Below are 23,826 nucleotides of genomic sequence, written 5' to 3'. Positions count from 1 at the left end.
TACTGCAACTGTGGGTATCCAGAAGCTGTGCAACATTTACAACTCACCTATAAAGCATCTTTCACTTTTAGGGCTCGTTCACACAATCATATTATCGATGGTAAAGGCAATGAATATTCTTAGACATACAGCTGGAAGCATATTGTGCAAGTTCAAAGTTAAAGGAACACTGTCTACACTACCTTGATGTGCCAGAAAGATAAAATTGTCACCCGCTACCACTACATTTCTGAAGAGGCAGATGTTCAAAATTGTTTAAGTGACTGTAAAAGCCCAACAGTAAGATATGATGGCTGTAGAAACAGATTTCAGTTTCCATAGGTGCATACAAAACGCTGAAGATCTTATAACCTGAACTCCAAGACATACAACCCTACTGACTGGATAGCACAAGGAAAGTCCTCAAACCATACAAATCAAACAATATCCTCTAAACCATAAACGTTTTGGGATTCTGTTCTGTAAACACATGAAGCTAAACTGTGACATTTCGAGCCAACAGGTGGTATGTCAGGTGGAGGAAGAACAAGGCATCTACTGAAAAGAACACCCTGCCTACAGCAAAACATGACGGTGTGGTTGTGTTGCGTCGACCAGCATTAGAAACTTGCAGTGTGAGGGAAGAAAAAGAGATTCTGGTGTCTTTCTATGCATCTTGTTTGCAGCAGATCATAACAGACAAATGTGCTCTACTAAGTACTGAAGGGCACAAGTAATTCTTGGACTTCTTTAGTCAGTAAAAGTGTCATTTTTTGTTGAATTTAGAGAAACCATGTGTTATATTAGTTGTGTAGAGCTATTTAAATTCTTCTTGTTTCACTGGTTTATTGCAGACAGCAGACCATTTGTAGATTTTGAAGTTATTTTATTCTGAACATGGAAAGCCAATTGTCCTGTGCATAGTCAACTCAGCAAACTCAGGAAAAATCTAACTATTTTCAAATAGTCTTAGTAGTGTTTTATCTAGAAACTCTCAAGAAAAGATATAAACAGCAACAAACTTCATTAGGAAATGTGATTAAAAATAAATTATAGGGCAAGGAATTGTAGACAGGAAAGAGAGAGAAGCACAATTACGTTGGGCATTTGTACGTGTCATGATGGCCCAGCATGGAATCCACTTTGAGGTCTTATCTTCTCATACGGTAGATTATAATTTACTCTCTGTCCTTAAAGCCTATGCTGCTTTTTAGGAGATATTTCATAAATCCCATATGATATTTTGAATACTTGGCATGGAAAAGGTTTTTTTAGAGGTATACAATCAAAAAGTATTGTGCAAATATGGCCATTAGTGCATGCTGACCAATGTGTCTAAGACATGAATGCTCTACATTGCTTGCTACGTGAGGCCATCAGACTACTGGTGTCCTTTGTCTGATCCTGGCATAGTATGTAGAACTTGTAGGAATGTAGGAAATTGAATTATATGAGAAAATTTTACAACCATATCTTTCCATTAAACAAACTTAACACTATACTTCTACGCTTAGCCTCATTTATTGAGATGTAGCAGGTGCCAGATTGTCTGCTGATGCCTTCTGACATCTAATTATAAAAGTGTTAATTGTTCTCTAATGTGCGTTATTGCTTTGCAATGCAAAGCTAATAGAAAACGAATATTTTTTTTACAGTTAACACATTGCTTTCCCTATATCGCAGTTTTCACCAACGCACAGCACGTCGTCTATGTGCCGTCAACACATAAGGCACCAACTGATAAGCAGACAAATGCTGTATATAATATGCAACTAAATGTAACTACTGTATATATCCAAAAAAGAGGCAGCAGTCAAAAAGATCCAACTACATCCAATATCTCATTGGAAACTAAAACTGCATCAACTTCCTTCACTTTCTCATATTTAAAATTCTGATACGAAATATTGCAATACATGTCTATAATATATATTAGGAAGAAATTGGATCACCTTTATTACAATAGTGGACAGTTAGTTGTAAAGCATGTAAAGACATAAACATTCCTTTTTTGTAAGACAGTAGTACAAGAGAATATATATAAAACTATGGGTATAACCAAAAATCAGGGCCAACACATATGTTAGTATAAGTGCAATATACAGATGCACATGTACACCATGGCCATTAACAAATATAAACTGGAATAAAACATAGGCACGCTGCAGTAAGTAAGCAAATAGTAACACGTAAAGAACATAGGATAATTAATTAACATTTTTTGGCACACGGGGAGATGAGTTACTAGGAATAGGGACCTGATTGGGTACACCTTCTTGTGGTGGGATGTCTTTTATATGTGTTTACATATATTACTATTTATTTATATACTTACTACAGTTCCTATGCATTATAGCCCCGACTCATTAAAGGTTTCAGGCCAGAATTCTTCAGGGCTCTGAAGTCAGTAAGGCAAACCTTCGACTCCGACTCTTCAATTTCCCTGACTTCTGACTCCAACTCCGACTCCACGACTCCGACTCCACAGCACTGATCACTATTGAGCATATACATAAAGTGCTGCACAGATTCATCTCAACTGAAAGCCGAGTTCCTTAGATCAGGTACAGAACAGACATTTATAGGACATTTCATAACTTTCCCAAATTCTTATGAAAACATTTACAGCACATCCTGCATTGAACTACTGTACCCAATTTATTATATATTTTAGCAGTCGGAGTTGGTCCATTTTATACCGACTCCAACTCCACCAAAATGGACCCCGAGTTCACAGCCTTGTTTCAAAGGTTACAAAATTTAGGTGCCACTCTTGAGATGCGGCGAAATTTTGAGACTTTTGGCGGTTTCACGCCAGTTTCTCCCAGCTTTGACAAAATGGGCTGAGCTGGGGAGGTGGACAGGGGTGCGGTGGGGGCTGGATGCCACAACTCGTCTAATATTGATGAGCTGTGGCATTCCCAACGCCAGAAATCTCACTCCAGGACCTGACTGGACTGACATTTCTGGTGTGGCGCACTCCACTAATCAAGCGCCCTAGGTTCATAAAGAGGCATGCACCTCTTCGTGAATGAGGAGCATCTGACTTCAGCACGCCCCACCATCAAGACCGCCGTGAACCACAGCGATCTTGATGAATCTGGCCATATGTTTTTATTCTAGGTTGTGTTTGTTAATGGCCACAGCAGACATGTAAACCTGCGTATTACACTTAGACTAACAGGTGTGTTTGCCCTGATTTTTTGCATTGCTTTAGTTTCTTGTACTCACTAGGTTTAGGGATCATCCTGATTAGGTACACCTTGTCATGGTGGGATGGCTTTTAAGTGTTTTTGATTAAAAAAAATGCTAACTAAGTACCCTCTGATTTTGACATGTGTCATTATTTACTTACTGCAAAAATTATGGGTATGTAGCATTTTTCATGTCATCCAACAGCCTGTATTTCCCCTATGTCAGCTAGAATATTTAGAACTCTTCCCCCCTACAGCCTCTTGAGTGATATGGATAGAAGTAGAAGGAGAGGAGGGGGATGTAGCTGCAGCTTTTCTTTCTCTCTTTTTCTCTCTTGGAAAACCACCTAACCCTCTCCTGGACTCCTCTACACCTAAAACTATAGTACACACAGCGGGGGTTCTCCATTATACTGATTTTGGGGGTCACAGCTGTTGGCCCCCTATTTATCTAACACATATTTTATGCTGTGAACCTAAATGCTTCTATCATATTCTGCCTGTTTAAGAACAGAACTTGCAGGATGGTCTAGAAAGTAATAATTAACACCGCTGTCACCTTTTTGGCTATGATAACCTGCAGACTGTTTCTAATAAGACAAAGCGCTGACATTCAGACATTTATTTGTGCGCGCAGACTAACATAAACTGACACTTTATTAGAGGTCAATATATATTAATGGAATATTTGGCCTCATCTTTGAATATTTACTTGATAAGCACTCATGTCTTAGACATTTAAGCACAGCCGTCCAGGATTCTTATTGGTCTAACATGGCACCTCATACATTACAGTGATTAAAAATAAGGTCTTGCATTGACATAATACACCAAACCGGTTGTAAGCCGAAGTAGGAACGCTGTCACAGAAAGGTCACTCGTTCGTAGATTGATTTAACAGCCTCCACTGTGCAACTAATGAAATGAAAAAGCCATAAGAAATAAAAGAAATACAAAGAAATAAAAGTTGTGTGCTTATGTTTCATTTGAGGTCATCTTTAAAGGGGTATTCCAGTGGATAGGTGGCAAATGTTAATGGAGGTTTAGCCAATGAGCCTTTCACTGACACGCAAATCTTTATTCATTACACAGTGGAATGCATGGAGAACAATAAAACATAAAAATGAACAATGTAAATCAAAAATTAATATCCCATGGAGGTCTGGATTTGGAATGATACTCAAAATCAAAGTGGAAAATCAAATTACAGGCTGATCCAACTTCAGTGGTAATGCCTCAAGATGAGGAAATGATGCTCAGTAGTGTGTGTGGCCTCCACATGCCTATATGACCTCCCTACAACACCTGGGCATGCTCCTCATGAGGCGGTGGATGTTCTCCTGAGGAATCTCCTCCTAGACCTGGATTAAAGCATCCACCAACTCCTGGACAGTCTGTGATTGTTGGTGGATGGAACAAGACATGATGTCCCAGATGTTCTCAAATGGATTCAGGTCTGGGGAACTGGCGGGCCAGTACAAAGCATCAATGCCATCATCTTGCAGGAACTGCTGACACACTCCAGCCACATGAGGTCTAGCATTGTCATGCCTCAGAAGTAACCCAGGGCCCACTGAACCTGCATATGATCTCTCAATGGGTTTGAGGATCTTATCTCGGTACCTAATGGCAGTCAGGCTACCTCTGTCTAGAACATGGAGGGATGTGCGGCCCTCTAAAGAAATGCCTCCCCACACCATTACTGATCCACTGCCAAACCAGTCATGCAGGAGGATGTTGCAGGCAGCAGATCACTCTCCAGGGCGTCTCCAGACTCTGTCAAGTCTGTCACATGTGCTCAGTGTGAACCTGCTTTCATCTGTGAAGAGCACAGGGCGCTAATGTGGAATCTGCCAATCTTGGTGTTCTGTGGCAAATGCCAATCGCCCTGCACGGTGTTGGGCTGTAAGCTCAACACACTTGTGTCAGGTCCTCATACTACCCTCATGGAGTCTGTTTCTGACAGTTTGAGCAGACACATGGATGTTAGTGGCCTGCTGGAGGTCATTTTGCAGGGCTCTGGCAGTGCTCCTCCTGTTCCTCCTTGCACAAAGGAGAAGGTAGCGGTCCTGCTGCTGGGTTGTTGCCTCCTACGGACCCCTCCACGTCTCCTGGTGTACTGGCCTGTCTCCTGGTATCTGCTCCATGCTCTGGACACTATGCTGACAGACACAGCTACCCTTCTTGCCACAGCTCGCACTGATGTGCCATCCTGGATGAACTGCACTACCTGAGCAACTTCTGTGGGTTGTACTGTAGACACCGCCTCATGCTACTGTACCTCTAGGGGTGAGAGCAATGGCAAAATGAAAAAGTGACCAAAACAACAGGCAAAAAGGATGAGAACAGAGAAATGGTCTATGGTCACTACCTGCAGAACCACTCCTTTATAGGGGGTATCTTGGTAACTGTCGATCATTTCTACCAGTTGTCTGTTCCATTTGTACAACAGCGGGAGAAATTGATTCACAATCAGTGTTGCTTCATAACTGGACAGGTAGATTTCACAGAAGTGTTATTGACTTGGAGTTACATTGTGTTGTTTAAGTGTTCCCTTTATGTTTTTGAGCAGTGTACTTTTAACCAAATGTCTTACCCAAGGTTTGCACGTGTTTTTAATATTTTTGCGTGATATATTGTGATCATCAATCCAGCTTCTATCGGAGCAGGTAACAGCTAATCAGTGGGGATCCTCACCAATTTGATACTGATTACCTACTCCATGGATAGGTCATCGAGATTATAGTGATGGAAAACCCCTTTAAGATAAAGAAAAAAATGAACAATTTATGGCAAAGTTTTAATTTGCCTTATGCTAATTTTCAGGCATCAAAAATGTGCAAAATTGTTGCCAGGAGTATTTTTGCCAAAATTTTGCAACTTTTTGCTTTTCCCTTTTCCCAAAATGGAAGCATAATTTAACAAAACAACATTTTTAAATTTAAAACTCTAATCCGTTTACAGTACACGCCAAACTGTTGTGAACTAATTAAAATATGTTGATCTAAATTTGTTTATATAAGATCCAAAAAACCCTGCAGAGTAACATACAGTGGCCGCATAGCTCAGTACTGGGGAGTCGCTATGCACTGCTGGACAGGCTTTGTGTGCAAACTGCTTTTCTATGTACATGAGCCCTTACCCTGATTGTGCATTGCCCATCTTTGTCTGTCTGACACTAGTCACTACTCACGGACAAGCCTTGAGGCTGGGTAGTCAAGAGGTCCTTGGTCAAAAGCTAAGAGAGTACATCAAAGACAAAGGGGTGAGAAGAAGGTGTAGTCCAAGGTCAATATTCCAAGAAGGTAGCGGATCACGACAAAAGGGCTAGGCAAATGGATGGTCAAGACAAATCAAACAGCAAAGATGAGAATACCAGACAAGGAGCACAGAGCAAGCACACACCTCATGAGCAAAGCCACAATAAGCAGCAATCCAAGGCAGAGAGCTGGTTAAATAGCCAGGTAATTACTCTGGACAAGAGACACATGGATGAAGCACAGGCACACCCTGGTCCTGAATGGACGGCTAGACTGTCACTCCAGACACTGACAGCTTAGCGCGCCCCAGCATCCGATTGGATGGCTGAGCTGTCCATCACCATACTGACAGCTCAGCATGCCCCATTTGTAGAATGGACGACAGAACTGTCATTCACTGCGTCCAGACACTCAGATAGGAGGAATAGTGACAGTCTGTTAATATTGGTTACAGGGTTTTTTTTACATAAAATATATTTCAAAGAAAAATCCTCCAACATTGCACAAATCTGACCATACTAAATCTTCATTTATCAGAAAAGCTCTTCTGTTCTAAATTCAATTTCTGCATTAGATTGGTAACTTTTAAAAAAGGCTTAGAGGTAAATCCGGTCTGAACTAAGTAAATGATGTCAGCTACAAAGTTATTCATCCAATTTTCTCCTAAAAACTCTTACAAAACATTGAATAAACTCTTATCATAAATAAAACAAAAAAAAAAAAAGGCGCTGCCTTAAATTGTAATAGATTTTACATCCTATTTGTCTGGAGGGACTGTAGCGTGAAGACATTTATTAGTGTTTCAATAATGTGCAGCCACTCATCTATGCTTTCAATATAATTACTAAAGATGTGTTTAATGGCTTCTGAAGCTAAAAAGAGGAACATCAAACAGCCACGGGGAGAAAAACAGAATAATAAATAAATGAGGGATCGGGGGCAAGGTATATGCAAAGAATGATCAATATACTCAGCCCAGTAAAAGTGCATCGGATATGGTACTACTACTTTTCTTGTAAAACGAGGGATACTGTTGTCTAGATAAATACATCCACAATAATTCACATTTTTGTTGCAGCTTTATAAATATTTAATATTTCCAGGGCTGTAGAATTTTATTGCATTAGTAGATATAACAAAATTAATTGGTGATAGATTATCAATATTCAGGAATATTTGATGGTCATAAAACAAGATTAAAACAAGGAATTTTTCATTTTTGCACATTAGTCTTTTTTCCTCGTCTTCTTCCAAGAGCCATAACTTATTTATTTCAGTCGGCATAGCCATAGTGGGACTTGTTTTTGCAGGGCGAGTTGTAGTTTTGAATGGCACCATTCATTTTACCATAAAATAGAGTGAAACACTGGAAAAAAATTCCAAGTTGGGATGAAATGGTGAAAACAATGCAATACAGACATAGTTTTTTTTGTGTTTTGTTTTTACAGCGTTTCACTGTGCGGTAAAAATGAGATGAATGTCCACATCAGTCCGATTACAGTGATACCAAACATGCAAATGATCTTTTATTTCTATTTAAATCCTTAAAAAAAATCAGAATATTGCAAAAGAAAAATGTAATTTTGTTTCGCCATTTTCCGAGACCCATAATATTTTTCATTTTCTGTTGATGGGGCTAAATGAGGGCTTATTTTCTTGCATGGTGAGATGATATTTGATACCAATTTTGTGCACATATGATACTTTGATTGCTTATTATTATATGTTTTTAAGGAGCCAAGGTGACAAAAAAAACAACCCTCAATTTAGGCATTTTTATTTTTTTTCTCTTTACGGCATTTACTAATCGTGTCAATTAATTAAATATTTAAATAGATCATTTTTTTTAATGAAAGCTGCAATACCAAATATGTTTTGTTGTTTTTATTTTTTTCCTTTATTTTTAACGGGGGAAAAGGAGGGTGATTTAAACTTTTAAATATTTTTTTTAACAGTTTATATTTTTATTTTTATTTATTTTTTTTAGTCCTCTTATAGGTCTTGAACCTGCAATCATTTGATTGCTTATACTATATGCTGTAATGCCACAGTATGGAGCTCAGCTGTAGGTCTCTCTTTCTCGTAGAAAATCTACGTCTTCTATGGAACCCAGATGATCGCATCGCGGAAGGGTCAATGGGAGCCGGTGTGTGCAGGCACCGATGCACTTTTCATTTGCATGCTACATATGCAGACTCTTTGTTGAAGAAATATCTGCGACTGTCCTCTTCATGTGAAATCTATGTACCTGCTGCAGAAATAACCGCATTCACATGTATGTATTTCTATAACACATCTGCTACATGTGAATAAATCTTAAGGCGCACCTGCCATTTCAGATGACTTTTCAGAATAAGATGTTGGTGTGAGTAATTTATCTGGTCATTATATGACTTGTTTTCTGAATTTTTTCTCCTGTTTTCCCTCTGCAGTCTCTATCTCTTATTTTCAGTTATCACTGAGCCGTTGGGTGGAAACAAGCTGCTATGATGTCTCCTATACGCAGTGCAGACAGAAATATGAGGGATTCCTGCTCTTCTTTCTCTATGCAGCACATGTTCAGAGACAAGGGCTGCATAGAGGACTTTATACAATGGTAATGATCAGTGTAGCTGTGAATCCAGCACTGGAGTGAGATGAAACTCTTACTAGAAAGCAGTAACACTGTCTCTTTGTGTCGCTCTTCCACTCTCTCACTCTGCTAAAGAACAAAAAAGGGGCTTCAAACCCAGCCACCAGAAAGAGCTCACAAACATTGCCATCTAAGTTCCCGAAAATGTCTATATCTGGCCTATAGATCTTCACAGCTCATTTACATATTAAGAAAAATGTGAATTTCTCTGGAATAAGACATTTGATCGCAGATATCAAGATGTCACTTTATTCCCCTTCCTAATGCCTAAATGACTGAAGCAGACGGCTTAGGAGGGTTGATCCTACTAAAAGATTCCTTTGAAAGAGGTTTTGTCAACTATGGAAGTTATCTCCTATCTTGAGGTCTCTGCAGATCCCAAACTTAATGGAGCGAAGGTCAAGTATGTCCATCTCCAGTACTAACTATTATTAAGGCGCTTGTCATTTTTTTCCATTGATCCACTGTAATGACCGAAGCAAATGTTTAACACTGACACCCAACAACTGGTCATGTAAAAAAATTCCAAGGTGAAAAATCAACCGTACTTCCTATTACTCACACCACAAAAAAACACAACAAGTTAAAAACCCAGCCTTAAAGAAAGAGACGTGGCACATTAATGAGCAGTAAAGCACACATGGTGGTGTAGATGAAGGGATAATGAAAGCAATTTATTTGAAAATTAAAAAATGATTAAGAATGGCAGATTATACCCCGGTCCAGATGCATAAAGAAAGCAACCAACACGTAACCAGGCTCTCATTAATTTGGAAACCTTATGAAATGGGTTTCCTTTCTTTGACAGGTTTTAATATAACGTATCTAAACTAATAGACAGCGTATGTAGTCCAAATGCACAGAAACCCTCTGAGAAATATAGAAGCAGAATATAATACTGGAACATGTCCATATGCAAACTCAGGTTAGTCAAACCCGCTAACGCTGTGCCAGCGATGACATATTGTTAAGCCGACTTCTCCAGCGGATTCAACACTGAAGTCAATGAGAAATTATAGTCTGATTTATCGCTGAAGGTCAAAGTTTTCAGCAGTTACTAAACAGATTCTGACGTGTGGCATCTCTCATATTAAAGGGGTATTACGGATTCAGTAAAAAAAAGCTCAACTTCATTGTATTTTGAGAAATTAAACATTTTTGTAAATTAGTAAAGAAAGTAATTTATAAAGTTTTCAACATAATGTTTTTGTGCATTCTTTAATAGAAATGATAGGAAAACATATGTATGCCATTTTATATGTGTGTAACATGTATCTATGTGTATAAATCTGACTACTATGTATATGTGTGTCAAGTGTATATGGATGTGTAATATGAATGTGTGTATTTTATGTGTATGTGTGCGTAATATGCATGCATAATATATATATATATATATATATATATATATATATGTGTGTAATGTGTGTATACAGTGCAGACCAAAAGTTTGGACACACCTTCTCATTTAAAGATTTTTCTGTATTTTCAGGACTATGAAAATTGTACATTCACACTGAAGGCATCAAAACTATGAATTAACACATGTGGAATTATATACTTAACAAAAAAGTGTGAAACAACTGAAAATATGTCTTATATTCTAGGTTCTTCAAAGTAGCCACCTTTTGCTTTGATGACTGCTTTGCACACTCTTGGCATTCTCTTGATGAGCTTCAAGAGGTAGTCACCGGAAATGGTGTTCACTTCACAGGTGTGCCCTGTCAGGTTTAATAAGTGGGATTTCTTGCCTTATAAATGGGGTTGGGACCATCAGTTGTGTTGTGCAGAAGTCTGGTGGATACACAGCTGATAGTCCTACTGAATAGACTGTTAGAATTTGTATTATGGCAAGAAAAAAGCAGCTAAGTAAAGAAAAACGAGTGGCCATCATTACTTTAAGAAATGAAGGTCAGTCAGTGTGAAAAATTGGGAAAACTTTAAAAGTGTCTCCAAGTGCAGTTGCAAAAACCATCAAGCGCTACAAAGAAACTGGCTCACATGAGGACCGCCCCAGGAAAGGAAGACCAAGAGTCACCTCTGCTTCTGAGGATAAGTTTATCTGAGTCACCAGCCTCAGAAATCGCAGGTTAACAGCAACTCAGATTAAAGACCAGGTCAATGCCACACTGAGTGCTTTGGTCTGATGAGTCCAAATTTGAGGTCTTTGGGTCCAACCACCGTGTCTTTGTGCAACGCAGAAAAGGTGAACAGATGGACTCTACATGCCTGGTTCCCACCGTGAAGCATGGAGGAGGAGGTGTGATGGTGTGGGGGTGCTTTGCTGGTGACACTGTTGGGGATTTATTCAAAATTGAAGGCATACTGAACCAGCATGGCTACCACAGCATCTTGCAGCGTCCATCGAGTTTGCGTTTAGTTGGACCATCATTTATTTTTCAACAGGACAATGACTCCAAACACACCTCCAGGCTGTGTAAGGGCTATTTGTCCAAGACGGAGAGTGATGGGGTGCTACGCCAGATGACCTGGCCTCCACAGTCACCAGACCTGAACCCAATCGAGATGGTTTAGGGTGAGCTGGACCGCAGAGTGAAGGCAAAAGGGCCAACAAGTGCTAAGCATCTCTGGGAACTCCTTCAAGATTGTTGGAAGACCATTTCCGGTGACTACCTCTTGAAGCTCATCAAGAGAATGCCAAGAATGTGCAAAGCAGTCATCAAAGCAAAAGGTGGCTACTTTGAAGAACCTAGAATATAAGACATATTTTCAGTTGTTTCACACTTTTTTGTTAAGTATATAATTCCACATGTGTTAATTCATAGTTTTGATGCCTTCAGTGTGAATGTACAATTTTCATAGTCATGAAAATACAGAAAAATCTTTAAATGAGAAGGTGTGTCCAAACTTTTGGTCTGTACTGTATATGTATGTAATGTGTATCTATGTGTAATGTGTGTATATGTGCCTACTATGTATATATGTGTCATGTGTATATGGATGTGTTATATGTACAATACAGACCAAAAGTTGAAAAATAAATGATGGTCCAACTAAACGAAAACCGGATGGAATAGCATGCCGCTGCAAGATGCTGTGGTAGCCATGCTGGTTCAGTATGCCTTCAATTTTGAATAAATCCCCAACAGTGTCACCAGCAAAGCACCCCCACACCATCACACCTCCTCCTCCATGCTTCACGGTGGGAACCAGGCATGTAGAGTCCATCTGTTCACCTTTTCTGCGTCGCACAAAGACACGGTGGTTGGAACCAAAGATCTCAAATTTGGACTCATCAGACCAAAGCACAGATTTCCACTGGTCTAATGTCCATTCCTTGTGTTCTTTAGCCCAAACTTGTCTCTTCTGCTTGTTGCCTGTCCTTAGCAGTGATTTCCTAGCAGCTATTTTACCATGAAGGCCTGCTACACAAAGTCTCCTCTTAACAGTTGTTGAAGAGATGTGTTGGCTGCTAGAACTCTGTGTGGCATTGACCTGGTCTCTAATCTCAGCTGCTGTTAACCTGCGATTTCTGAGGATGGTGACTCGGATAAACTTATCCTCAGAAGCAGAGGTGACTCTTGGTCTTCCTTTCCTGGGGCGGTCCTCATGTGAGCCAGTTTTTTTGTAGCGCTTGATAGTTTTTGCAACTGCACTTGGGGACACTTTCAAAGTTTTCCCAATTTTTTGCACTGACTGACCTTCATTTCTTAAAGTAATGATGGCCACTCGTTTTTCTTTACTTAGCGGCTTTTTTCTTGCTATAATACAAATTCTAACAGTCTATTCAGTAGGACTATCAGTTGTGTATCCACCAGACTTCTGCACAACACAACTGATGGTCCCAACCCCATTTATAAGGCAAGATATCCCACTTATTAAACCTGACAGGGCACACCTGTGAAGTGAAAACCATTTCCGGTGATTACCTCTTGAAGCTCATCAAGAGAATGCCAAGAGTGTGCAAAGCAGTCATCAAAGCAAAAGGTGGTTACTTTGAAGAACCTAGAATATAAGACATATTTTCAGTTGTTTCACACTTTTTTATTAAGTATATAATTCCACATGTATTAATTCATAGTTTTGATGCCTTTTTGTGAATGTACAATTTTCATAGTCATGAAAATACAGAAAAATCCTTAAATGAGGTGTGTCCAAACTTTTGGTCTGTACTGTATGTGTGTTATTTGTGTGTGTGTACTGTGAATATGCATGCGTAATCTATATGTGTGTAATGTGTAAATATGTGTGTAGTATGTATGCAGTAGTATGTATGCATGTGTGTTTTTTATATATGTGTGTCTACGTGAATGTGCATCTGTAAACATGCGTGGGGTGTGATGAATGGGGGTACAGACACGTCCTGGATTATCAACCACAAATGTTTCAGCGTGTTGCTGCACCTGTTTGCCTTATTTCCTACGTAATGGAAGATGTCTAGTGTTGAGCGATCACTAAAATGTTCGGGTGCTCGAAGCTCGGGCCGAGCTCACTGTGATACTCGGGTGCTCGACCCGAGCAACGAGCCCAATGTTAGTCTATGGGAGACCCGAACATTTTTGCGGCGGCTCCCCCGGCAGTCTGTAGAAAGCCTAAAAAGTGCCCAAAACGATAGTGACAGTGCTCAAATGACATGGGGACAGCATGGGGATCGCCCCTGGAAGCATTTCTGACCCCCAGGTCACTGCTGTCAACAACGTGGTCAGAGGTATTAAGCCACTTTTACAGGCTCACAATAAAACGTTCAAAAACGAAAGTGAAAGTGCTTTCCTGTGAAATATGTTAACCCCTTAACGACCATGGGTCTTTCTGTTTTTGTGTTTTCCTTTTTTGCTCCCCTTCTTCCCAGAGCCAGAACTTTTTTAATTTTCGTTCAATATGGCCATGTGATGGCTTATTTTTTGCGGGACGAGTTGTACTTTTAAACACCATCACTGGTTTTACCATATCGTGTGCTGGAAAATGGGAAAAAAATTCCAAGTGCAGTGAAACTGCAAAAAAAATGCAATTGCACAGTTGTTTTTTGGGTCCTTTTTTTACCACGTTCACAGATTGCTAAAACTGACCTGCCACCATTATTTTCCAGGTCGTTACGAGTTCATAGACACCAAACATGTATAGGTTCTTTTTTATTTAAGTGGTGAAAAAAAAAATCCAAAGCTTGCTAAAAAAACCCAAAAAAATGACGCCATTTTCCGAGACCCTTAGCTTCTCCATTTTTCGGGATCTGGGGCCAGGTGAGGGCTTATTTTTTGCGTGCCGGGCTGATGTTTTTATTGATACCATTTTGGGGTAGATCTGATGTTTTGATCGCCCGTTATTGCATTTTATTGCAAAGTTGTAGCGACCAAAAAAACGTAATTCTGGCGTTTAAAATTTTTTTCTCGTTACGCCGTTTACTGATTGTATTAATTCTTCTTTTATATTGATAGATCGGGCGATTCTGAACGCGGCGATACCAAATATGTGTATGTGTTGTTTTTTTTATATATATATATATTTTATTTTGAATGGGGCGAAAGGGGGGTGACAAACTTTTATATATTTTTTATTTTTTTTATTTTTTAAAAACTTTTTTTTTACACTTTCTGCTTGCTTCTATAGTCTCCAGAGGAGACTAGAAGCAGCAGTTGTCTGATTGCTTCTACTGCATACAAGCGATGAGCAGATCGCTTGTATGCAGGAGAAATGCTCACTTGCTATGAGCGCTGACCACTAGGTGGCGCTCATAGCAATTGAGACATGACAACCACAGGCGTCTGCTGCAGACCCTGAGTTGTCATGCCCACCCATTGGTGACCCGCGATCACGTGACGGGGTCACTGATGGGCGGGGCTTAGGACTCCCGGAAGCGCGAGTTAAATGCCACTGTCAGAGATTTAACATGTTAACAGCCGCGGGTGGATCGCGATTCCAATAATCAGCTGACATGTGCTCGCTTCAGTGCGGGCTCACCGCCGGAGCCCCCGCTGAACCGGCCTTCCCGACCTGGTGCGTACTATTACTGACCAGGTCGGAAAGGGGTTAAGGAACATCCTTTCCAGGGTAAAGACTTGTGTATAAGGTAAAATAAATAACCAAAAACAAAAATACTCCTCCACACCTTGGGCTATGTTCACAAGTAGCATTTTTTATGCGTTTTTGCACATTTGTATTGCTTTCAACCGTGACAAATGCATTCACCGGGAAATGTCATTTTAACATTTTACAACCTTATCTGGCCATGTGCTGTGTGACACATGCATACAGTGCTAAAAAGACATGGGAACAGCATGGGGAAGACCCCTGGAAGCATCTCTGACACCCAGGTCACTGCCTAAAAGTGTGCCCATCAGAAGTGATCCTTGCCGCATCAGAAGATGCAGACTTGCAACTATCCCCATGCAAGTCCTTGTCCCAGGGCAGTGTTCAATTGTACCTCCCCCATAACTTGCAATACAAGCGCAAGTATGCAGCCTGCCACCCACCCACCCCCAGGCTGCATACTGCTAGCTTGCTTGCACTTGAAATTGGGCCTTTTAGGCATGTGGAGGTGGAATCTGGCCACCACGTCATGGCTGCGTCGGTAGCCTGGTATTCATACTCAGTCCCCAGCCGCCGGGCGGCCGGGTGTCCACGCTTGGTCCCCAGCCGCCAAGGGGCGGCCGGGTGTCCATACTCAGTCCCCAGCCGCCCCCCGGCCGGGTGCCCACACACAGTCCCCAGCCGCGTGGGGGTGGCCGGGTGTCCATAAACGGTCCCCAGCCGCCCCTATTTGTCCCGGTGCGCCTTATACACAAGCGCGCATACCAAAACATTACCTGTGCCCTCCCCAGTGCATTTAGTGGGAAGGACAGCCTAACCACAAACACGTGGACAAGTGAATGTGGCCAGGAATGGTCCATCTCACTGACGTCTTCACACTGGGTTAATATTCTGGAAGCCGGGACACAGTTGGACACTGGGATGCAACACGTCCTCCAGACATAGAGGATTGCGGGTCCTGGGTCAATCAGGCTTCAACACAAAGTTCAGAAGGTAGACAGCAGCAGTGGTCGGCCTCCTACACAACGAGTAAATTATTCATGATTATGAGGCCATCCACCTCCTTAGCTTTCTGTTCCTTGGAATGCAAGCGCATGTATGTAGTAGCAGCTAGGCCTGAGGTGGTGAGCGTTTTGGCGCATATTCTACCTCCTTCGAGGATTGCTGGATGTTTTCCTGCTACTATCCCAGTTCTATGACTCCCGTTAAAACAAAGCTTCAGGTGATGAATGATGGATGAGGTGGTGGCAAAGGAGAAAGAGCAGGAGGAACAGGGACCATTCACATCAATATCAGGCCAGCCAACAACACATGTCTTGTAGGATATGTTTCTCTGCCAAAAGGAGCGGATCAGCTACACAGTTATAAGGCATACAGTGAATGCAATGCCTACCAAAAATTTCGAGGCACTCCAATGCCCCTTGGAAGTGACATGGAGGTCAGAGGGCCTTAACTAAACCGTTTTTTCCATTTATAGCAACTGGGTCTCCTGTACACTGTTGGCCTAAGCAGGGAATGGAAAGCTTTCCAAAAATTATTAGGCACTGCAATGCCCCTTGAAACAGAAGTGGATTACAGCGTATTAAAAACCTTCTACCCATTATTGGGGAGTGGGTCTCCCTTAGTGTTCGCCTATGCATTGAAAAGCAAAAGCTGACAAAAATTAGGAGGAAATGCAATGCCCGTTGCAAGAGTGGTGGAGGTTAGAGGTAATTAAAAACAACATGTCAATGCCCCTTGGAAGAGCTGTGGAGTTCAGAGTGGTTTAACAAGACGGTTTTAATGCCCCTTAGAAGAGACGTGGAGTTCAGAGTGGTTTAACAAGACAGTTTTAATGCCCCTTGGAAGAGATGTGGAGGTCACAGTAGCTTAACAAGATGGTTTTAATGCCCCTTGGAAGAGACGTGGAGTTCAGAGTGGTTTAACAAGACAGTTTTAATGCCCCTTGGAAGAGTGGTGGAGGTTACAGTGGAATAAAAAGACAATATCAATGCCCCGTGGACGAGACGTGGAGGTCACAGTAGCTTAACAAAGACGGTTTTAATGCCCTTTGGAAGAGTGGTGGAGGTTGCAGTGGAATAAAAAGACAATATCAATGCCCCTTGGAAGAGTGGTGGAGGTTACAGTGGAATAAAAAGACAATATCAACGCCCTGTGGAAGAGACGTGGAGGTCACAGTAGCTTAACAAGACGCTTTTAATGCCCCTTGGAAGAGTGGTGGAGGTCGCAGTGGAATAAAAAGACAATACTAACGACCCTTGGAAGAGACGTGGAGGTCACAGTAGCTTAACAAGACGATTTTAATGCCCCTTACAAGAGCCATGCAGTACAGCACATTAAAAACATTATTCCCATTATTGGGGAGTGGGTCTCCCATAGTCTTTGCCTATGCCTTCCAAGCAAAAGCTGCCAAAAATAAGGACAGAGGAACTTGCAATGCTGGCAACATGGACCACGGTCACCCTGGTGGTATAGTGGTCGTGGAAGCTGAGGATAAGGAGAAGAGCAAAAAACAGCCGAAACGAGGAAGCGTATACCCATGTGTGGGTGTGAAGCGATGCATGGGAATACACCTCCCGAAATAACACAGTGGATTTTACTTTATGTTACTCTGCTGTCATTTGGTGGTGATGAGAAGTCTGGCCCAATCCAGCCCTTGTTCATTTTGATAAGGGTCAGCTTGTCAGCATTGTCAGTTGACAGGCGAGTGCGCTTATCAGTTATAATTCCCCCAGCGGCACTAAAAACACGCTCCGATAACACGCTAGCGGCAGGGCAGGCCAGGACCTCCAAGGCGTACAGAGCAAGTTCATTCCAAGTGTCCAGCTTGGATACCCAATAATTAAAAGGCACAGAGGAATCACGGAGGACGCTGGTACGATCGGCAAGGTACTCCCTCACCATCTTTTGAAACTTTCCACTCCTTGTGAGAGTACCCCGCGCCTCAGGGCCTGTAAGCTGGGCGGGTGTCAGAAAACTGTCCCAGAATGTTGACTGTGTTCCCCTGCCTCTGCTGGATTGGAGTTGCATCTCTCTCGCCTGTACGCCTTGGTTGGGCAACGAACTGTGACCTCTGCCGCTAGCGTGTTCAGATGGGAATTTTTTTAAGAGTTCTGCAGCAAGGGCCTTCTGGTATTGCCCCATTTTTGTAGACCTCTCCACCTCAGGAATAAGAGAGTGAAAGTTCTCCTTGTAGCGGGGGTCTACAAGTGTCACCAACCAGTAATGACTGTCACCCAACATTTTGACAACGCGAGGGTCACGGTTAAGGCAGCGTAACATAAAGTCAGCCATGCGTGCCAGACTGGTAACGGGCTAGATTTCCGTGTCCTCACCAAGATGACGACTGACCATGCTCTCCTCCTCCTCTTCCTCCTCCCCCCTGTCCTCAGGCCACCCACGCTGAACCGACGGTATGACACTTGTACAGGTACTACCGTCTACAACGCATGATAGCAGCTTCTGTTCTTCCTCCTCCTCCTCCTCCTCTCCCTCATTGTCCCCCAATGCATGTTGGGATGAGATGAGGCTGGGCTGTGTGTAATCACCCACTACGGCTTCTTGATCCATCTCATCATACTCTGGCTGCAATGCCTCCTCTTTAATTCTCTGCAGAGAGCGTTGCAAAAGACAGACAAGTGGGATGCTGACACTAATGATGGCGTCATCGCCACTCACCATCTTGGTGGCCTCCTCAAAGTTTGTCAGGATGGTACATATGTCAGACATCCAGGTCCACTCCTGAGTTCTTATGTGTGGAGTCTGACCTGAATATCGACGGCCTTGTTGCAGCTGGTACTCCACAACTGCTCTCTTCTGCTCACAAATCCTTTGCAACATGTGGAGGGTAGAGTTCCAACGTGTGGGGACATCACACACCAGTCGGTGTGCCGGAAGCTGCAAACGCTGCTGCAACACAGCAAGGGCGGCGGAAGCTGTAGCCGACTTGCGAAAATGAGCTGACAAGCGGCGTACTTTCACGAGCAGATCTGGCAACTCGGGGTACGATTTAACCATGAGGTTAAGCACATGAGCCAGGCATGGTACGTGTGTGATCTCACCTCGCCTCAGAGCCGCCACCAGGTTCGGCCATTGTCACACACGACCATGCCGGGATGTAGGTTCAGCGGTCACAGCCACAGATCTGCCTGCTCTTTCACAGCTGTCCACAACTCACAAGGAGTGTGAGGTTTATCACCTAAGCTTATGAGTTTCAGCACAGCCTGTTGACGCTTGGCGGAGGCAGTACTGCAATGCATCCAGCTTGTAACTGATGTCGTGATATCTGAGATGGAGGCTGAACATGAGGAGGAGGAGGAGGATGCGCAGGAGCTGTACACTGTGGGGGCAACTCTGACTGACATAGGGCCCGCAATCCTCTGTGTGGGGAGGATGTGTTCAGTCCCAAGGTCCGACTGGGTCCCGGCTTTCTCTATGTTTACCCAGTGTGCCATCAGAGAGATGTACCGTTCCTGGCCACAAGCACTGGTCCACGTGTCCGTTGTCAGGTGGACTCTCCCAGTAACTGCGTTGTTGAGGGCACGGCAGATGCTTTGGGACACGTGCTTGTGTAGTGCGGGGATGGCACACCGGGCAAAATAGTGTCGGCTGGGGACCGAGTACCGAGGGACGGCCACCGCCATAAGATTGCGGAAGGATTCCGTCTCCACCAGCCTAAAAGGCAACATTTCCAATGCAAGCAGTCGTGAAATGTGCGAATTTAGGACTGTGGCCTGTGGGGCGTTAGCTGCGAATTTCCGCTTTCGTTCAAAGGTCTGGGATATGGACAATTGAACGCTGCGGTGGGACGTGGACGTGGACGTTGATGCTGTTTCTTGAGAAAATGCCATAACAAGTGAAGACTGAGAGGAGGGGGCATCTTTACATGCAGTATGGACAGGGGATTGCCTTGCACACACAACAGGGGGTTCTATTGCACGCACAACAGTGGAAGAAGCAGTGGTGACACCCGCTGACACTGGTCGTGGACCCTGGGTTTCGCCCCACAAAGTCGGGTGCTTTGCTGCCATGTGCCTGATCATGCTGGTGGTGGTCAGGCTGGTAGTTTTGTCACCCCTGCTGATGCTGGCATGGCAGGTGGAACATATGGCCTTTTGGGGTTATCAGCAGAGTCTTTAAAAAAATTCCAGACTCTGGAAGACCTACCGCTTGTACTGGCAACGTCCCTCGTGTTGGTGTTACGGGGAACGGTTGCCTGCCTTCTGTCTGCGGCCACGACACTGCTTCTTCCTGCCTGTTGGGGTACTCTGCCTCCCTCCCCCTGTGTGCTGCTGGCCTCACTCTGCATGTCCTCCTTCCACGTTGGGTCAGTTACTAGATCATCCACCACCTCCTCCTCTTCCACTTGCACACCACGATCCTCCTCCTCACTTCCTGGCAATTGTGTCTCGTCATCGTCCACCTCTTGTGACAGATTGCCAACGTCGACTTCCTGTGGCCGTGGCTGTTCAAATATTTGGGCATCGCAACATGGGATCTCCTCTTCCACCACTTCAAGCGTATCAGGCGAGGGGCCCAAATATGGAAATGGACCAGTGAACAGCTCTTCAGAGTGTCCAAGTGTGGGATCACTTGCTGTCTGACGACACTCGGCATGGTGGGAGGAAGGAGCATCAGGGTGAGGAGGAGTATGCGGTCGAGACTCACGGCTACTAAGAGTTGACCGTGTTATAGACAGACCGGAGGTGGTGGTGCCCAGGTAACTGGAAGTATTGTCTGCTATCCAATTAATAATCTGTTCACATTGATCAGTTCTCAATACTGGTGCTGTTCTGTGCTTCCCTAGTAATTCGGTCAAGAAGTGGGAGCGAGAAGATGTGGCTGTTGGTTGTGGCACATTTTCACCTTGGCCACGGCCCCGTCCTCTGCACGAACCATCACCAGAACGTCCACTTCCACGTCCCTTGCCACGCGCCTAGCCCATTGTAAATGAAGTAAAATAGCTTACACTTGCACTATCAATGGAAAAAGGGTAATAAAGAGTAGATTAGAACCGTGGAAGAGGAAAACCACAGTTATTGTTTACTGGGGTATACCACACTTTTTTAAATAGAGATATTTGCGGCTGAACAGTGAGCGACACACTCAAACTGCTTTTTTTTTAGATACCAAAGGCTCAAAACTGGATAGGACAGCGATTTGACCCGTGGAACTGCGAAACCACACTGGGATGTCGGGCCTACACAAGACTATCTTCAACAGATATATTTTTGTGTCACAACAGTCAGGAGACACTACTGTTTTTCTTTACGGAAAAAACTACCAAAACCTGAATAATAGAGATTTTTTACCGCGGGATGGCAAAACCACAGTTATTGTTTACTGGGGTATACCACACTTTTTTAAATAGAGATATTTGCGGCTGAACAGTGAGCGACACACTGAAACTGTTTTTTAAGATACAAATGGCCCAAAAGTGGATAATACAGAGGTTTGAACCGTGAAACTGCAAAGCCACACTTGTATTTCTCGGGCCTACACCAGACTATTTTCAACAGATATATTTGTGTCTGAACAATCAGGAGACACTATTTATTTTTTACGGCAAAAAATGCCAAAAGCAGGATAATAGAGATGTTTTACCGTGGAACAGCAAAACCACAGTTATAATTTATTGGTGTATACCAGACTTTTTTGAATATATATATATTTGCGTCTGAACAGTGAGCGACACACTCAAACTGTTTTTTTTAGATACAAAAGGCCCAAAAGTGGATAATACAGAGGTTTGAACCGTGGAACTGCAAAACCACACTTGTATTTCTCGGGCCTACACCAAACTATTTTCAACAGATATATTTGTGTCTGAAAAATCAGGGAGACACTATTATTTTTTTTTTTTACAGCAAAAAATGCAAAAAGCAGGATAATAGAGATTTTTTTACCGTGGAACAGCAAAAGCACACTTCTGTCTCTCTGGCCTACACCAGACTATTTTCAACAGATATATTTGTGTCTGAAAAATCAGGGAGACACTATTATTATTTTTATACAGCAAAAAATGCCAAAAATAGGATAATAGAGATGTTTTACCGTGGAACAGCAAAACCACAGTAATAATTTACTGGTGTATACCAGACTTTTTTAAATATATATATTTGCGGCTGAACAGTGAGCGACACACTCAAACTGTTTTTTTTAGATACAAATGGCCCATACAACTGCAAAACCACACTTCTATTTCTCTGGCCTACACCAGACTATTTTCAACAGATATATTTGTGTCTGAAAAATCAGAGGCACACTTTTTTTTTGGGGGGGGGGGGGGGGGGGGACACCAAAAGGTTAATAAGATGGGTATTTGTACATTGTGAAGGAGGAAAAAAAAAAGAGGATTTAGATTAAAAAAAAGGATTTTTCCTGGCCCCCGGGCCCTGGAGCTAAGTCCAGCAATTTCAGCAACAGGTGCAGCACACAGGACTGTAATGCAGCGTTTGCTGGTATAACCACTGCGTCTCCTATACAGCCTGCCTGCCTGCCTGATATACCTGGGATGGATATTAGTCCTGGGAAGGACTGTTTTTTGTTCTGGCAGCCTTTACAGACCCTACACTAACTATTTTGCAGGATATATCTCTCCCTAAATCAGCAGCGCTGTCCCTACACTGTCTGATCCGGAGCGACTGTGTCCAAGATGGCGGCGCCCGGTTTTAAATACTCGAGGTGACGCTGTGCGGCCAGCCAATCACTGTAATGCCCACAAACAACATGGCTGCGGCATTACAGTGACAGGCTGGCAATCCCTGCATGTTCATTGGCTCTGTAAAGAGCGCCAAACATGCAGGGCGGAGACCCGAGCTCCCGCCCGAGTAACCCGGAAATGCTCGGTGCTCGCCGAACATCCCGAGTAGCGTGATGCTCGGGCGAGTACCGAGCAGTGTCGAGCATGTTTGCTCAACACTAAAGATGTCATATTGGACAATTCTCTATGGGTACATTTTTATAAATAGCTTATACACTGGAGCAGGCAGTAAATCAGCAACTTTGGCCCAAAGTAAAAAAAAAAAAAGTTTTTCCACCCATAAGCATATGGTATAAAATAAATACCAGCAGCCATATTTTTGCAAGGAAAAAATAAAAGTCCAGTCTTACCTTTCATCATGTCCCCAGGTATAATGAACAGTAGGATGGAAACTAGGAGAAAATGTTTGAAATGCTTTTTGGCAGTCGGTCTTGGCTGTATCGCGTCATTTGTTGGTTCATGGGCACAGACTGCCAACAGATATGTCAAATCAGTGCCAACATCATGATCTTTGCCAGCTGCTTGAGCGGAAATGTTGTCTGCTGCCTCTCCACTGATTCTCACCAATGTAATTAAACTATATAAGGACCTAACATTTTGGAGTGCCATCATTTCACTCTTCACATAGAACTTGAGTCTTGGAACTCAACAATGGGGGATTTTCTAATTTTAAGATTTGCAACAAGGTTATACGATGAAGAGCATGCAGAGGGCCTTGTCTGGCCCCGAATGACGACTTTTGTGGGGAGCGCACCCATTAGCTTAAGTGGAGTTATACTGAACGATCTGCGGTGTTAAATCAGCTACGTATTTGCCGATCGGTAATCGTTATATAGTCTGTTTAGATAGGCAGACCGAATCTTACGTGATCAGTAATAGATCGTTCAGTGCACATAGATCGCATGATTCTTGGCAGCACAGGCCTTGTTTATACAAGATGATGTGCTGCCGAGAACGATGTTTTTTTAAGCAAGCCAATAGATCATTTCACCCGACGAATGAGCGCTGCCCTCC

General features: G+C 42.9%; 1 protein-coding gene across 2 annotated transcripts in view; it reads right to left on the bottom strand.

The window, feature by feature from the left end:
- The window catches only part of PTPRN2 (protein tyrosine phosphatase receptor type N2), a 1,402,724-nt gene that overhangs the window by 1,041,977 nt on the left and 336,921 nt on the right, over positions 1-23,826 (bottom strand). The window contains exon 1 of one of the 2 annotated variants that reach the window (XM_073677684.1): positions 23,163-23,194. The exons of the other annotated variant lie outside the window; for it this stretch is intronic. Coding sequence (XP_073533785.1) covers positions 23,163-23,172 — 10 coding nt within the window. The 5' untranslated portion in view covers positions 23,173-23,194. Of the gene's footprint in view, positions 1-23,162; positions 23,195-23,826 lie in introns of those variants that run through there. 2 annotated transcript variants of the gene reach the window in all.

The sequence above is a fragment of the Phyllobates terribilis genome, unplaced genomic scaffold (genome assembly GCF_046119375.1).
Source record: "Phyllobates terribilis strain yellow unplaced genomic scaffold, ASM4611937v1 Scaffold_4__5_contigs__length_816908805, whole genome shotgun sequence".
Classification (NCBI taxonomy): Eukaryota; Metazoa; Chordata; class Amphibia; order Anura; family Dendrobatidae; genus Phyllobates; species Phyllobates terribilis.
Note: the sequence above shows the minus strand (reverse complement) of the source record. Positions and strands in the feature narration are given on the sequence as shown.